We start from the raw sequence: 16,400 nt of genomic DNA, 5'->3' as shown, positions 1-16,400 counted from the left end.
AACGCTCCGGATCCAGAGGACCCAGTGGGGTGGAGGGGGCGGGGCGCAAAAGTAAAGGAGGTAGAAACAGAGGTCCGTAGGGAGAGGAGGGGCTAGAGCAGGCGTGGTTATTTGGAGGGGTGGGACCAGAGACCCGCCCCTAGATCTAGGCAGTTTCCGCAGCTTACTTTGCCCCCTTGTCTCCACAATCACTTTCGATTTCTGGATCTGTGCGGCTTGTTGCCTTTGAGCTGGCGCGGAAGCAGAGCCACCTTCTCCACAGACCGACCTCCAAACAGGAGCCCCAGGCCTGGATACGAACGTCTTTCACGGGTAGTTGAGGGTGCAGTCCCAACCGGTCCATTCCTTCAGTAGACATCCCCTCTGAAGAACCAGAGAACTAGAGCTGGTCCTCTGAAATCACCCAGGGTGAGTGCTAAAACCTTTATCTTGACCCACCACCCCTCAAGCTTACACTCTTTACTACTTTAGAGCTCATACAGTTTGTCCTCGTTCCTTCCACTCTCTATCCCCCCTTTCCCAATTCATACTGCCTCCCTAGAACTCAAAGAAATGTGTTCCATTTCCCAGAGGTCAGTTGGGTATGTTCCTGCCCCCAGAGGGTTTATGCCAGTTTTCCCCATTCTCATCCTTCCTTATCTCCCTTGGGCATATGTAGCAGTTTGTCGCTCCCCACCTCAAGGACTGGCTCTCCTACGGATAAGTACAACTGCTGCAACAGCTACTGTAGATATAATGTTGATAGGTTGGCAAGGAGACTTGTAAAAAGTCTCCATTTGGAGACTCAGGAGTCTCTTGCCAGAACAAAGATTAAAAAATATTTCTTGATCTCAATGTACTTTCTAAATCTTCCCTTCCTTCACCCCTTTGAGTTCCAGGGACTGTGTTCTTGGTTGTCAGCATCATTCTCCCAGTAGGATTTAATTCCTATTAGACCATGGACTGAAGGAAAAGCAAGTTATTCGCCTTAATTCACCCCTAGGTCATTCTTACTGAAAGCCATTCTTTACTTATTTTGCTTCCACTCTTGCTAATCTTCCTTTTCTTAAATGCTTTGCAATCATTCTGCTGAAACTGTTCTCTCCAGTTACCAAAGATTTTTTAAAATTTGTATTTATTTGAAACATTCTTTTCTATTTAAATTTTGAGTTCTAAATTCTTTTTTCCCCCTTTCTCCTAAGAAGGCAATCAATAATGATATTAATTATACATGTGAAAATGTACAAAGTTTCCATGTTAGCCATAGTTCAAAAAAGAAACCAAAAAGAAATAAAGGAAGTGAGAAAATTATACTTCATTTTGTACTTGGAGTTTTGCAAACTCCGAATTCTCTCAAGTTTTTTTTTTTAATTATTATTTTTCCATTTGTAATTGTCTTGGAATTCTTTGGAATTGTCTTGGATCATCATATTGATCAGAGATGCTAAGACTTTCACGATTGATCATTATTACATCATTACTACTGTGTGCAGTGATCTCCCATTTCTTCTCACTTCTCTTTGCATCAATTCATATAGCTCTTGCCATGTTTTTCTCATCTCTCTCCATCATTTCTGTCTTTTAAAAAATATTTTCCCTTAAGGCAATTAGAGTTAAGTGATCTACACAGGATCACACAGCTAGGAAGTAGTGTCTGAGACTAAGTTTTTTGCAAATGATGATGGTACTTAATCTTGAGATTATGGAAAAAAATGAATGGATGAGGGAGACTATTCAGGGACATAGGACAATTAAAAAATACTCTCTGGGTTAGGAGTCAGAGGACCTGGGTTTAAATTCTGGCACTCTCACTTTCAAACCTGTGTGATCTTGGTCAAGTCATTGAGAACTCACCACTGGATACTTTTGACACAAGAGTCCTGTCCAGTCAATTATACTCTCCAATTAATAAAATATTAAAAACTCTCTAATCTCTATCTTGCCTCAGTTTCTCCAGCATAACAGCTTGGAGGCCCCAGCAAGATATTAGAAACTGAGAATGGGAATAGAGATTAGATTAGTTTCAGGACCATAAATTTGGTTCTAGCAGGATGGAGGGAAACTGGAAACCAGAAGTAAAGATGTCAATGAGATATCACAGATAGTCTTATCTTTTGGAATATTTAGAGGGGTAGTGCCATAAATTCTTGAGAGCAGAAGGAATTAGGAGAAAAGAAGTCTGATCTCCCCCTCATCTTAAGCCTCACTTTGACAATTTATAATCCTTTGAGCAAATGGTCCTCAGTCTTAATGGACCAGAGCGGGTTTTTACAACTAAGGGGATTGAGGTAGAACCGTTAAGGAAACTGAAGTAGAACAATTCAGGGAAACTCAGTCAGGACAATTAGGGAAACTAGTGCAGGAAAACTGAGGTAGAACAATTCAAAGAGACTATGGCATAACACTACTATTATCCAAATTTTCCTGATGAGGAAACTGAAATGGACATAAGTTATATTACTTGTCCATTGTCACATAACTAATAAAAGTCAGCTCTTAATTTCAAGTCCAATTCTCTATCTACTATACCACCTAGCTGTTTCTAAAAAATCCAATGTCATTTGACTGTGGCAAAAAAGAAAAAAAAAAGAATACTATGGCTTCATTGTGAAGCTGTAAAATGGTATGATGTTTTTGGAAAGCAGTTTGGAATTATGTAATAAATTTGAAAACTGTTCATCCCTTTTGACCACTGATTTCATATCAAATCTATATATTCTAATGTTGTACTGATAGAGGCAAAAAGCTATTTTTGTATGAGGAAAAATTAAATAGCATTATTTGTTAGAGCAAAAAAAAAAAATGAGAAACAACTCAAATGTCCAAAAATCAGAAAAAGTTGAATTAAGTATGGCACATGAATGTAGTAGAATGTTATACCCATATAAACCCACAAATATAAAGATTGCCTAACATATAAAAAGATTATATTGAATGATTCACAATGAAGGAATAAGAATTTAAAAAAAGCAGTATGCACATTGATTTATTTTAGATCATTACTCTTATTTCACTGGTGGAGAGTGATGCTGTAAAATAAAAACAATTTCTGTAAGTCACAAATTGACATAAAACCCCCAAAATTAACATTATATATGATGCTCTGAATTTTAATTTATTTTGTTAAAGTTTTCCAATGGTCTTTTAATCTGCTTCCTACCACACTCTTGAGTTTGACATCTCTAGAGAGATTAGCAGCAACTCTGGCTCACAAGGAAAGAGATTTGCCTAGAATATTGCAAGGGTAAGAGACATTCCTCTGGTCAAACAGCCAATATGTGAAAGAGTCATTACACACTCATTACATGTAAAACAAACAAAATTAAGGCACTCCACTGAAAATAAGAGAAAGGTTGGAGATGGTAATGGGATTTTTATGGGAGAGAAGTAGAGAGTCCCAAAAATGGATTGAGCAAGACAGGTAAACATAGAAGATGAGTTTAACCTTCAAATTAATTTATATATTTTTGGTTAATTTAATGATAAAAGTTTGATTTACATATGTTTTATTTTGCTTTTTTTCCTTTTTGTCTATATGAATGCTTTTATCTGAGGGCTGACAACTATATAATACACTTATTTTTATTCAAACAAAAAATTTATTATATAGTTGTCAAAATGATTCTTGTAGGAACAAAAAGGGTTACAGCATATAAAAGGAGAATATTCCAGGTTTAAGAAATGGACAAATGCACAGAGATGAGATATGGCATGAAGATTGGGGAATAAATAACAGCATAATCTGGTTATATGAGTGTGTAAAGGAGTATCATGTGAAATAAGACTGGAATGGATGGGTGGAGAACCTTAAATGCCAGTTATCTAGATTGTAGATAACTTGAAAAGTTTCTGAACAGAAATGTGATCTGGTCAGATCTGTACATCATTGATCAACAAACATTAATTTAATGCTCTTACCTGTTCTATGCACCAGAGAGAGAAAGGTGAAAAACAATCCCTGTGTCTTGGCAACTGGATAAAGAATGAGATAATTGAAAGATTAGAGATAGGGATACAACTTTAGAAGTTGTTACAGTAGTTCAGATTAGAAGTGATGAGGATTTGAAGCTAGAATGGTACTGGGGGAATAGAGAAAAAAATTAATTCCACAGATGATATAAATATAAAATCAGATCTTGGTAGTTGTTTAAATCCAAAAAGAAATAGGTTATTTAGGGAGGAGGAGAAAATTTCAACATGGGTCATATTGAATTTTAATTTCTGGCAGCACCTGAAAAGAGACTTGAAGGAAGAAAAAAATTTTATCTAACAGATGATAAAGGAAAAGTTCAGCAAGCAATTGGAGAGTACTTTAGGGAAAAACTTGGCTCAAGATGTAAATTTGGGAATTATCTGCATAGAAGTGATAAACCCTGGGAGTAACTAAAATTATCAAGGAAGAAAATTTAGAGAAGTAAGAAGGTGAGAAAGAACCTTGTTTGGATATCCACACCTTAGATTGATAGGACATAGTACCAGGAGAAGAGAATTTTTAAAAAGCTAGAGAATCTCACTGGAAGAGATCCCAGAGAAAATAATGGCATGGGAAACAAAAAAGGATAGAACATCAAGGAGGAAGTTATCAATGGAATCAAAAGTTGGTTTGGGGTTTGTTTGTTTTTTTTTTTTGAGAGATCAAGAAAAATAATGGCAGAAAAAAGATCATTGGATTTAGTAGGATGGATAATAATGACAAAAGAGATAGGTATTCCAGGAGAAGTAGTGGGGATATGGGCTATTCTTTTCAGAAATGTAAAAGTGGAAAAGGACTATCACTTTGGGCAATGACATGATCAAGGGAAGGTTTTATTTTTTAATTATTATTTTTTTACATTATGGAGCATTTATTTTCTTTTTATTCCTCCTACCTTCACTCCCCACTGAGGTGTGTCAAAGTGAGAAATAAGAAAAGTCCCTAGAACAAATAAACATAGTGAAGCAGAACAAATTCCCAGTTGGCAAAGTCTGCCGTGTTTTATCTTGCATATTATAATATCCATCACTCTTGAGTCAGGAGGTAGATAGCATTCCTGATCATCAGAATTGATGATAAGATTGATCAGAATTCTTAAGTTTTTTCAAAATTGTTCATTTCTGCAATATTAGTGTTATAGTGCTAAATGTTTTCTTTGTTCTGTTCATTTCATACAAACTTGCCCAAGTTTCTCTGAAATAATCACTTTATTTCTTATTTCTTTTTCTTTTGGGGGGGGAGGGAGGGAGGGAGAGGCAATTGGAATTAAGTAACTTGTTCAGTCACACAGCTAGGACATATTAAGTGTCCGAGACCAAATTTGAATTCAGATTCTCCTGACTCCAGGGCCAATGCTTTGTCTACTGCGCCATCTAGCTGCCCCAATCATTATATTTTTTACAGCACAATAGTATTCCATTACATTAATGTCTCATAATTTGTTCATCAATTTCTCCAATTATTGAGTATTCCCTTAGTTTCCAAGCTACAATGAAAACAATTGTTATAAAAATTACTGTACAGGAATGTTTTTGAATTTTTTCTAATTAAAGCTTTTTATTTTCAAAATATATACCTGGATAATTTTCAATATTCACCTCTAATAAAGTCCTGTGTTCTAATTTTTTCCCTCCCTTCTCCCCACCTCCTCTCCCAGTTGGCAAATGATCCAATATATGGTAAACATGTACAATTCCTCTATACGCATTTCCACAAATATCATGCTGCACAAGAAAAATCAGATCAAAAAGGAAAAAAATTAAGAAAGAAAAAATGTAAGCAAACAACAATAAAAAGAGTGAAAATACTATTGTGGTCCATGTTCAGTTCCCACTGTCCTCTCTCTGGGTGCAGATGGCTTTCTTTATCACAAGATCATTGGAACTGGTCTGAATCACCTCATTGTTGATGAGAGACATGTCATCAGAATTGATCATCATATAATCTTGCTGTTGCTATATATAATGCTCTCCTGGTTTTTCTCATTTCACTTAGCATCAGTTTATGTAAATCTCTCTAGGCCTCTCTGAAATCATCCTGCTGATCAGATGTTCTTTGATTTATTTAAAATATAGGCCCAGTAGTGGTATTATTCTTTCAAATGATAGGTACAATCTACTAACATTTTGGACATTTTTCCAAATTGTCTCCTAGAATGGTTTGATCAATTCAAGGCTCCATCAAAAGTACATTAATGTTTCTTTTTCTGGAACACTTCCAGAGGAGGTAACACTGTTGGCAATTCAAATAGCAAAGTCCACAAGGAGGGGTATGGTGGAAGGGAAAATGAATGTTTAGTTGGTGAAACAATTAAGGTAGAGACCTCTAAGAAATTTATATGTTGCTCATCAGCACTGTATATTGAGCAAAATATAAAAATACCCCTATATTCAAGGTCTTTCATTTATAAGATACCTCAAAAAGTCTTTCAATTGAAATCTCCCTGTGCTCAGAGAACTATGCAAGAAGTATTGGTCTCCCAAAGAGTCTTGGCTTTCTCCCCAAATCATTTCTTTCTTCTTATTTTCAGAACCAGTCCTGTCCAACTCCTTTCTTTCTCCTCTAATCATTGGCCTACTGATCATGCCCACCCTTTAACACAGTTCCTCAGTAAAGGTTTAATAAAGTGCTTAATAAGTGCTTTGCTTCCTTCTTTTCCTTCCTTCTTTCTTTCCTTTCCTTTTTCCTTTTTCTTTTACTTCCTTCTTTCCTTGATTCTTTCCTTCCTTGTTTGCTTCCTTCCTTCCTTCCTTCCTTCTTTTCTTTCATTCTTCTCTAACTTTTCCTCAATCTTTTCTTTTCTTGTACTTAGCCATTCAGCAGATTCAGATGAGTACTTTAAGATCAGAAAAGACTAGAAAATTTACCATGTGTTCTATTATAGTTGTGGAGCAGTGGAACATTTTTAGTTGTATTACAATTAAATTATGTGTAGGGGGAAAAGTAGATCAATTTGATTATATTAAAAACAGATGATGTTTGTATAAGAAAAGGAAATGCTTCCAGAATAAAAAGAGAAAGAAACAGACTAGGAATAAAATCTTGATGATAGGCACTTTTGACAAAAATTTGGTAGCTAAAATCAATGAGAAATTGATACCAATTTATAAGAGTAAGAGTATTTCCAAACACCAGATTAATGGTTAAAGGACATGAATAATTATTTTTCAAAGAAGAAAAATAACTATGTGGAAATTTCAAGGGATATATTTAGTTCCATGAATGAAAAAAATCTCAAAAAAGCCAATAACAACTTCCTAACAGAGCTATCCAAAAATGATGTGGACTTTCTTAGGAGACAGTAAATTCCTTGTCCCTGAAGATATTTAAGTGAAAGCTTACCTATTTGTTAGATGTGTTTGCAAAGGGAATTCTTGTTCAGAGATTCTGTGAGCAACATGGTTCTGATCAGTATAACATAAGCAGGTGTTAGGATCTTCAGTGAAGGAGAAGGTTGTTGCCAAATGATTGTGTTTCAGGAATGGATCCAGTGTGGGGAAGAGAAGGAGGAGAAAGAGGAGTAGGAGGTTTTTTCCATTTGTTGGAATCTAGTTGGTATACTTCTAATAATACATTACAGATGAATTCACTTATATCCTAGGAGAAACACAAGAATAGTTGCCTCATTTCAATTTCTTTCTATTTTACCTTAGAAATAGAAAGTATTTTCTGATAAAACTTTCTTCACCTTCTCAGGAAGCATACCAGATCAGTGATTTTATCAAAATCCTGACTAGAAGTCAAAGGACTTCTTGAGCATGGGACAAATTCAGCTGGGGAGGACAGTTGTTCATAGAGGATATTCTGTCTCAGATTGTTGTTGCTTGTCTTTTGCTCTTGAAGGAGACCAATGACATCAAAAAGGTGATGTTTTGACTGGCAAGTGAATTGGATTTAAGTGAGACAGGATTGTACAGTCACCATCCTAATTCTTTTTTTCTGGAGCCATCTAGGTCCATTGACAAGATATAGATCAAATATGAAGGACAAACAACAATCTGTGAGGAGTAGTAGCTGCCCCTTTAGGGAACACAGCGATTCATTTTCAGTTGGGCAATACTTCTTTTTCCTTTCTTCTTACCTCAGATATAGTCCTGCTACAAGAGGGAGCAACCCATCCATAAGACAGGAGCTCTTTGACTAATTTTTTTAGGTCATGGTCCTTTTGGCAGCCTGGTAATACCAATGGACTCTTTTCACAGAATAATATCTTTAAATGCATAAAACATGGCTATTTTCAACAATGAGGTGACTCAGGCCAATTCGATTTGTGATGGAGAGAGCCATCTTCATACAGAAAGAGGACTATAGGGGCTGAATGTGGATCACAACGTAATATTTATTGTTGTTTGCTTGCTTTTTTTCTCATTTTTTTTCCATTTTGATTTGGTTTTTCTTGTGCAGCATGATAAATGTGGAAATATGTTTAGAAGAATTGCACATGTTTAACCTATATTGGATTACTTGTGGTCTAGGAAAGGAAGTTAGGGGAAAGACAGGGAGAAAAAGTTGGAACACAAGATTTTGCAAGGGTAAATGTTGAAAACTATATTTGTGTGTATTTTGAAAAAGCTATTATTAAATTTTTAAAAAAGAAATGGGATGTCTAGAAAAGCAAAAAAAAAGTCATAAAACAAAATGCATAGGATTACAAATGAAATCAATTACTAAAAGATGTATTTCCAAGTTTATGAACATCCTAAAATATATTCAAAGGTCTCTTAAGGGATCCATGAACCCAGGTAAAGAAATTCATGCTCTGGAGAGTTCTAATTGTTCCTAGTCCCTAATATTTTCTTACTCCTTCCCAGTCCACATGAGTTAAATACAAGGGTAGCTATAATGATTACTGACCTTCTTAGATATCCAAACTCTATGCAGTTAGAGTAAGTGGAAGACAGTGGAGGTGGGGGGCAGAGATGGTGACAGACTCCAAGAGAACCTGCTATGACAGAAGCCTGAGGCTGACCAGAGGACAACAGAGGTTGCTCCCACCCCAATGTCCCACCAAATTGACAACCTGATGAAAAACTCTGATCATAATGTTTGCCTTAGTTCTTGCTCTGCATGACATTCTCTGTCACTCACTCCAGTCTTACTATGCAACTGATTCCCCTTTTCAATTATTCAACAAGCATTTATTAAACACCTACCCAATACCAATCACTACTAGACTCTGAGAATAGAAAAGTAAAGAAAATAGAAATAGAAAAAAATTCCTGTTTTCAGGAATCTTATAGTCTATTAGGAAGAGAGTGATAAATAAGCACAAAATACTGTAGAAACAAAAATATTTTTGATGATGTGGTAGTGTGGGAAGGAAATTAGCACACATAGGAATCAGGATAGGCAACATATATAAGGGGGTGTCAGTTGAACTAAACCTTCAAGAAATTCTAAGAGGCAGGAAGGAGGATAAAGTATATTCCAGACACAGATAACAGCTTGCACAAAAGCTCGAGATTGGGAGAAAGGATATTGTCCAACAGAAAATAAGCCTATGTGGCTGAGACACAGAGCATGGGAAGAGAGTAATATGGAATTAATGTGAAAACTTGGATGAGAGCTAGACCATGAAGTGTTTTGCATGCCAGATAGAGGAGTCTGTATTTAATCACACAATAGTAGGGACCATTTAGAATCTATTGATCAGAGAATTGACATGATTAGACTTGTGCTCTGTGGTTACCAACCTCACAACTATCTGGAGAGGGGCAAGGCTTAAGGTCGGGGAGACCAACTAGGAGATTATTGCAGAGAATCCAGATGAGAGACGAGGAGAGCTTGTTCTAAGGAGGTAGCCATATAGATGGAAAAAAGGGGGGGATGACTGGAAGAGATATTACTGAGCCTCTTATGTCTTTTTTCCTCAGGTGTGATGGAGACCAGCAGGTGCTCAAAGGCCTTTCTCTTCAAATTCCTTATCTCCTTCCTCCTCCTTGACATGCCTACTCAAGTTTCAGGTATGGATGGCTCTTAGGTTTTTTTTTTTTTTAATAGCTCTCAGGACCTTGCCATAAGGTCCTGAAGGGCTGAGCCTATGGGAATTCTGGCCTCTTCTCTTCTTACAAACCAAGCCATTCCTTCTTTACTGGAGGAACTTCCCTCCATGTCCACAACCAGTCTTTTTCTCCAACCTGACACTATCTCATTGTCCTTATTATCCTGCCTTTTTCCCTCCTTGAGCTCCCTCCTAGCCACTCCCTCTGGCTCTATTCATGGAGTTTTGGATTCTGTTCTCCTGCTCCTCAGTATCCTGGAGTCTAGTTCCTCCCACCCTTTTTTGACCCCATGTCTCTCTCTTCTTTCTGTCTGAACAGGAGCTTTCTTAGTGTTTGGACCTGTAGCACCTCTCGAGGCTCCAGTAGGAGGAGAAGCAATGTTATCATGTTACCTGTCCCCAGCTCAAAGTGCCCAGCATATGGAAGTGGTCTGGTCCAAATCCCAAGATATAGTGCATCACTATCAAAATGAAGAAGATGATTTCACAGACCAGTCACCTAATTACCAAGGGAGGACTAAGCTGATGAAAAATGCCATCACTGCCGGGAATGTTACATTGAGAATAGGGGATGTGAAACCTTCAGATGCGGGACAGTATAAGTGTTATTTTAATGATTATACTCATTCAGCAGAAGCATTCATGGAGCTGAAGGTCATAGGTAAGGTCCCAAATTGAGGTTTGTTTTCCTTGGATTTGTTTTATTGTATCAGGAAAAGCATGGCTTGCCTGTTCATTTATTCAACAACAGAAGTTTACAAGGGACCTCCTTCCTGCCAGGCCCTCAGTGAGGTGCAGAAAATATGAAAATATGACATATATATATATATGAAATGACAAAATATAGCCTCAGAGAGGCTACTGTCTAGGCAAGGAGTTCATCATGTACTTAAATATCTATCACACAAAGCAGAAGTGCCAAGCAAGAAAACTTTTGAAGGAGTAATCCCTTTCATCTAGGCAGATCAAGGAAGACGGGAGGAAGGGAAGCAGTTTTTGGGGAGGATATGATATGTCTATAATTCAGCTTAACTGATTGATGGTATCCAATTCAATGATTCTTCCCTTTGATGGCAAATTCTTCTCCTGCTCATTTTACATATAAGGAAACTGAGGCAAATTGGGTTAAGTGACTTTTCCAGAGTCACACAGCTAGTAAGTGACTGAGGCCAGATTTAACCTCAGGAAGAGCAGTCTTCTTGATTCCAGACCTAAAACTGTTTCTGTTGTATCATCTAGCTGCCCCCTATGATATATAGTTACTGGTTAGATAATAAGACTTATTCACCAAATACTGCACTTCAAGAAAAGGAAAGCCACTTTATAGTGTCAGAAAAGGGAGAATCAATAAATCCATAACAAAGATGAATTTTCACTTTTTATAGACATTATTCATTCTTTAGAGATATTTTAGACTTACTCTCCTAATTCACACATGCATAAGAGCTTTGTTGGTTCCATCTCTTACTATAAGGACAGAGCTCTTCAAGGCCTTTAGGATTGGACACTCATTTGGGTGCCCTTGTTACACCTGCAATTCACACTTTACCTATAGACTCTCATTCTGCTGTCATCAGTATTCATGATTTCTACAAGAGAAAATACAGAAAGCTTCTATTTAGTAGAAAGAAGAGAAACAAAAGATGAATTCAGGGAAAGCCTATATGAGGGCAGCCCCAATTCCACCTGAAGCCTAAGATAGAGTTTGTATTTCAGAGCCACCAACCCTGTTTCAAACCTATCCTATCTGGTGGAGTGTGATTGGCATCCTGGCATTGGTACAGCTCAGCATCCTCGTTTACTACAGCTGGAAAACCTACCAGTACAGAGGTAACATCTGATTGGGAAGAAAGGAGATCAGGCAGTTAATCCTTCAAGTAGCATTTAAGTGCTTACTAAATCAATATATATATATAATACCGTGCTAATCCCAAGGAATAAAAATCTAAGTACAAAGCAAGGCAGTTCCTGCTCTCAAGGAGTTTACTTTCTAATCAGGGAAGATAAATTATAAAAAAAGAAAGAGGAAAAGGCAATTGGGACAAAGGTTGCATGGGGGCAAGACCAGAGAAAATCCGGAGTACGGCCTAGAATGAGACTCTGCTGACCTCTCCTTAAATGGAGTATGTGGGAAGAATAATCCAGTCAGAAGGAGAAATCACAAAGGTTGCAGTGAGGCTTCAGAATGAAGAACTTGGGTGTAGTAATGGAAATCCAGATTTTAGCTTGGAGCAGAAAGAGAAGAGACTAAGAAAAAATATGAACCCTTCATGCTCTTTATCCCAAATACGCCGAAGTTTTGCTATAGATTCTCAGGCAATGGGTACTGTGGCCTTCAGACTTTGTCAGGAATTCCAGGGATGCAGATGAGGAGGTCGAGACTTAGTTGGTCAATCAATTAGTTCTGGAAGCTGCCTCAGGTTCAATCAGTGAGTGTCCCAGGTCTGGGGAAGAAGGGAGTCAGGACACCTTGAATTTAATGGTCCCCCCAGCTGGAGTGAAGTGATGAGGTGGGTTGATTAGGAGCCCTAGTAAGAAGGACACTGAGAAATTCTGGGCTTGGCCTTTGTGTTTCAGGGAATTTCCTAGTCTTATGGTCTCATAAAATGGGAGTGATGACCCTGGCAGTTTTTTGGTGTTTACTGATGGGCTTCCTCATTTACTACATTGTGAATATGTCTGGCTGTAGAGGTAAGTCCCTCCTGGATGTTGAGGGTCTCTGTCCCTCTTTGGCTCACCAGACCAGGCCTGGCAGAAGGGGTAAGGGCAGAGCTTCGATTCCTCACTGGCCCTCCTGAGCTTCACCCTGAATCTTGGGAGGAAGAGGAAGTGCTATGTTTCCCAAATGCTATCACTGGAGTTGTATGTATGTTGAAAGTGACATTGGGATAGTGACTTTGGTGTGAGACTCTGGGGTGGGACTCTGCTATAGTTGGAGAGGAGGGAAAGAGGAATCTTTGGTTAGGAGTAGGGGTGAATGAGGGAGGTAGAAGCTCTGATAGGAGATTTAGGAGGCTGCTGAGTGCTTAGGACTTATTATGATTTTCAGGCATGGAAGACCTGGAAGAGTGGGTATACAAGGACCAGGTGTATTTGGCTCTCTTGACATTCCTTCCTCTACTGCCAACATTCCTATTTGTTTCTGTTGATTTCTATGGCAAGCGCAAGGCAAAAGGTGAGTAGAACCAACCTGGGGATGTACTTGGGTTCAGGTTCCCTGAAGAAAGACCAGACAGAAATCTGGGCAAGCTTTCTTTCCCACAACTGCCTCCTTAAACATGGCACCAAAGATTCTTTTAGCCTCAGAGTTTAGGTTCTAGTAAGGCTGGACCTCTGTAACTTCCCTCATTCTTCAGCAGATTCAAGGCTCTAAAGGCTCATAATGGACTCTAAAGTCCTCTCTTCTTCTCTCTCCTCCTCCCTTATCCAAGTCACCAAACACAGATCCATATTAAACTTTATAATACAGACATCTGGGATTGAATGTGATACTCCATACCAAAACTCCCCCAATGCCTTAGACAAGCAGACTCCAGATGCTCTCTAGCCTTCCCCATAGCTCTCTATCTTTAAATTCTTTTCTTACATATTCTCACTGCTGTCTTCACTTGCTTTGTCTCCTTCTAGAGAAAAATGATCAAAACCAATCTGGAAACAACCCAACAGGTAAGAAATTCTGAGCTCCTATCTCCATCTACCCCAGTCTTATTCTCTGTCCCCCAGTAAGTCAGGGATGTTCTTAAACAGCCAATTTTTCAGAAAAAGGAAGAAGTCAAGCCAGATTTCTCCTATGCTCCCTCTCTCTGACTTTTGCATCACTTGTAGGTATTTCCCAAGGTAAGAGGCCTGCAGAATGCCAGGCCCTTTCTAGAAATAACTCAGGAGAACTTTGTCCTTGGCCTAGGAATTCCTTTGCCCATTGTAAACACCACATTGAATCCTAATTCAAGCCCAAACTTCATACTGTGCTCCTGTCTTTCCTGTTTCTTTCTAGACCTGAAGTTTAGCATTCTATTCATTAATTAATTCTAGAAGACCTCGTTTCAAATCCTGTCTCTGACATTTATCCTCTGAACCTCAATTTCCTCATCATTATGGTCATGGTGCTACTTTAAATGCTACCGTCCTGTTACATTAATTCATGTTTCCTCTCAGGGACTAGGTTACAGCAACTCAGGAAAATAAAAAAATTTTAGGGACCAGTTTGGAAAACAGGATTCAGGAGAATAGGATTCAGAACCTATCTTCAGAACCAGCAGGTTCTCCAGCACCCCCAGCTATTTTAGAAGCCCCTGACCATTAGGATACTTTCCACCACAAATGTATTCAAAATTCCTCACAATTTTTAATTTGGTTATGTTTTTATGCAGAAGGTATACCACTGCGGGAATCTCAACAAAGAAACAATTAATAAGGAGCAACAACCATATACTATGTGACTCGGCCCTACCATCATCGCAAAGGAGAGGATTTAGTCTTGTCTCCATCACCCCATCATACACTCCCCTCACTCTCATCCTTCCTTAACATTCACATGCCTTATTAAATAGAGGTTGGATATTGGGAATATTGTAGAGGGGCTTCATGTAATTGGGGAATTCCCTTGTTATCTTTTTCAATTGAAATTAGTGTGAGTGTGTGTGGGTATGTCTATTTTCATCTGTAGACTTAAGATAACTCTTTTTTTATATGTAGGTCCCCCAGAAGTGTTTCTCCCCCCCCCAGAAGATATTTGTGGGTCTGTATAAATATAAAACCAAAGACTCAAGTCCTTACTCATGTGTTTATTTTAATTAGTCAGAGTACATCATTCAAGGCAAAGGCATTTGGTAAAAGAGTATGTATGTCTAATTTCTGCCAGACTGTTTTACAGTTTTCCCAACATTTTTTTTAACCAAATAATGAATTCTTCTCCCTAAAACTTAATTCTTTACACTTGTCAAAAACAATTTTATTACAGTCATTTGCAGCTGAAAATTTTATTCTGTTCTAGGATCTTCCTTTGTATTTCTTAATCAGTAACAGATAGTTTGGATAATTACTACCTAATAGTAAATTTAAGATCTGGTAATGTTAAGCAAACTTAACATTTTTTTTAGTTCTTTTAATGTTCTTGAACTTTTGTTTTTTTTTAAATGAATTTTGTTACTATTTGTTACTTATGCATTAAAATAAAATTTTGGTATTTTAATTGAGTAATTTAATTTATATTGTATAAATCAGTATAGGTAAAATTATCATTTGTATTGTATTGGTCTTTCCTACTCATGGACAATTAATATTTCTTCAATTTATTTAAATCTGATTTCATTTGTGTAAAAAGATTTTTCTTTTAATTTGTTATGGCAGGTATACTCTTAGTTATTTAATACTGGTCAGAGTAATTTCTTTACAAATGACCTGTTTACAGAAGAATGATTTAAAGACATTATGCTTTTCTTTACAAAGATAATAGTTATTTCAAATAGTTTATCTCTTACTATGCTTTCTTGAAGATTTTTGTCATACATGAATACAGATGATTTATGTTATTTTGTTAAAATTATTAGTTGTTTCAAAAAAATTTTAAGTTAAGCCTTTGGGATTTTCTATGTATATTATCTTATCATCTTCAAAAAGAAATGGTTTTATTATCTTGTTTCCTACTATGATGCCTTCTATTTCTTTTTCATCTCTTCTTACTCTTGTTAAGATTCCTTTTTTTTTCCTTTTTGAATATATAACAAATCTGATTTTTTTTAATATAGCTTTTTATTTACTGTGATGACCGCGTATTTAAAATCAGCCAGAGTCAAGAATTCAGGTTAAGGGAAAAATCTTCAATCTTTATTCTTTTTGAGGTGAAGGGGATTGCGATAGCAATATGGGAACTGTGACAGGAAGCCAGCCAGCAGAGGTGAAGGGGGGTCGCGATAGCAATGCGAGCAGCTATGTCAAGAAACCAGCCAGCAGTCTCTTTTTTCACTTCCCTTTCCGCCCCCCTGCTTCCACCCACCAAAATCGTCATTTTCTATAGAACACATCAGGACTTGCACAAAGAGTGGGCGGGGGCCATTCTTTCTCCAAGTATATATATTAATAGAGTATGGTCCAATTACTATTTAGCCTCACGTACTTGGGACCTCAGTGCATCAATTCAAGCCTCAGCCCATTACAATTTACAAGATATATGCATGGATAATTTTTCAGCATTGATAATTGCAAAACCTTTTGTTCCAATTTTTCCCCTCTCCCAGATGTCAGGTTGACCAATACATGTTAAATATGTTAAAGTATAAGTTAAATACAATATATGTATACACATCCATACAATTATTTTGCTGTACAAATAGAATTGGACTTTGAAATAGTGTACAATTAACCTGTGAAGGAAATCAAAAATGCAGGTGGACAACAATAGAAGGATTGGGAATTCTATGTAGTGGTTCATAGTCATCTCCCAGAGTT

General features: G+C 37.3%; 1 protein-coding gene across 1 annotated transcript; it reads left to right on the top strand.

The window, feature by feature from the left end:
• Nucleotides 1–230: 230 nt before the first annotated feature.
• LOC127544646 (myelin-oligodendrocyte glycoprotein-like) lies at nt 231–15,144 on the top strand. Its single transcript, XM_051971407.1, has 8 exons — nt 231–408; nt 9,826–9,915; nt 10,273–10,614; nt 11,670–11,783; nt 12,531–12,644; nt 13,003–13,128; nt 13,581–13,619; nt 14,324–15,144. The coding sequence occupies exons 2-8, from the start codon at nt 9,831–9,833 to the stop codon at nt 14,362–14,364; spliced, it is 861 nt and encodes a 286-aa protein (XP_051827367.1). The 5' UTR covers nt 231–408; nt 9,826–9,830; the 3' UTR covers nt 14,365–15,144.
• Nucleotides 15,145–16,400: the final 1,256 nt, after the last annotated feature.

Source organism: Antechinus flavipes, chromosome 1 (genome assembly GCF_016432865.1).
Source record: "Antechinus flavipes isolate AdamAnt ecotype Samford, QLD, Australia chromosome 1, AdamAnt_v2, whole genome shotgun sequence".
Lineage (NCBI taxonomy): Eukaryota > Metazoa > Chordata > Mammalia > Dasyuromorphia > Dasyuridae > Antechinus > Antechinus flavipes.
Note: the sequence above shows the minus strand (reverse complement) of the source record. Positions and strands in the feature narration are given on the sequence as shown.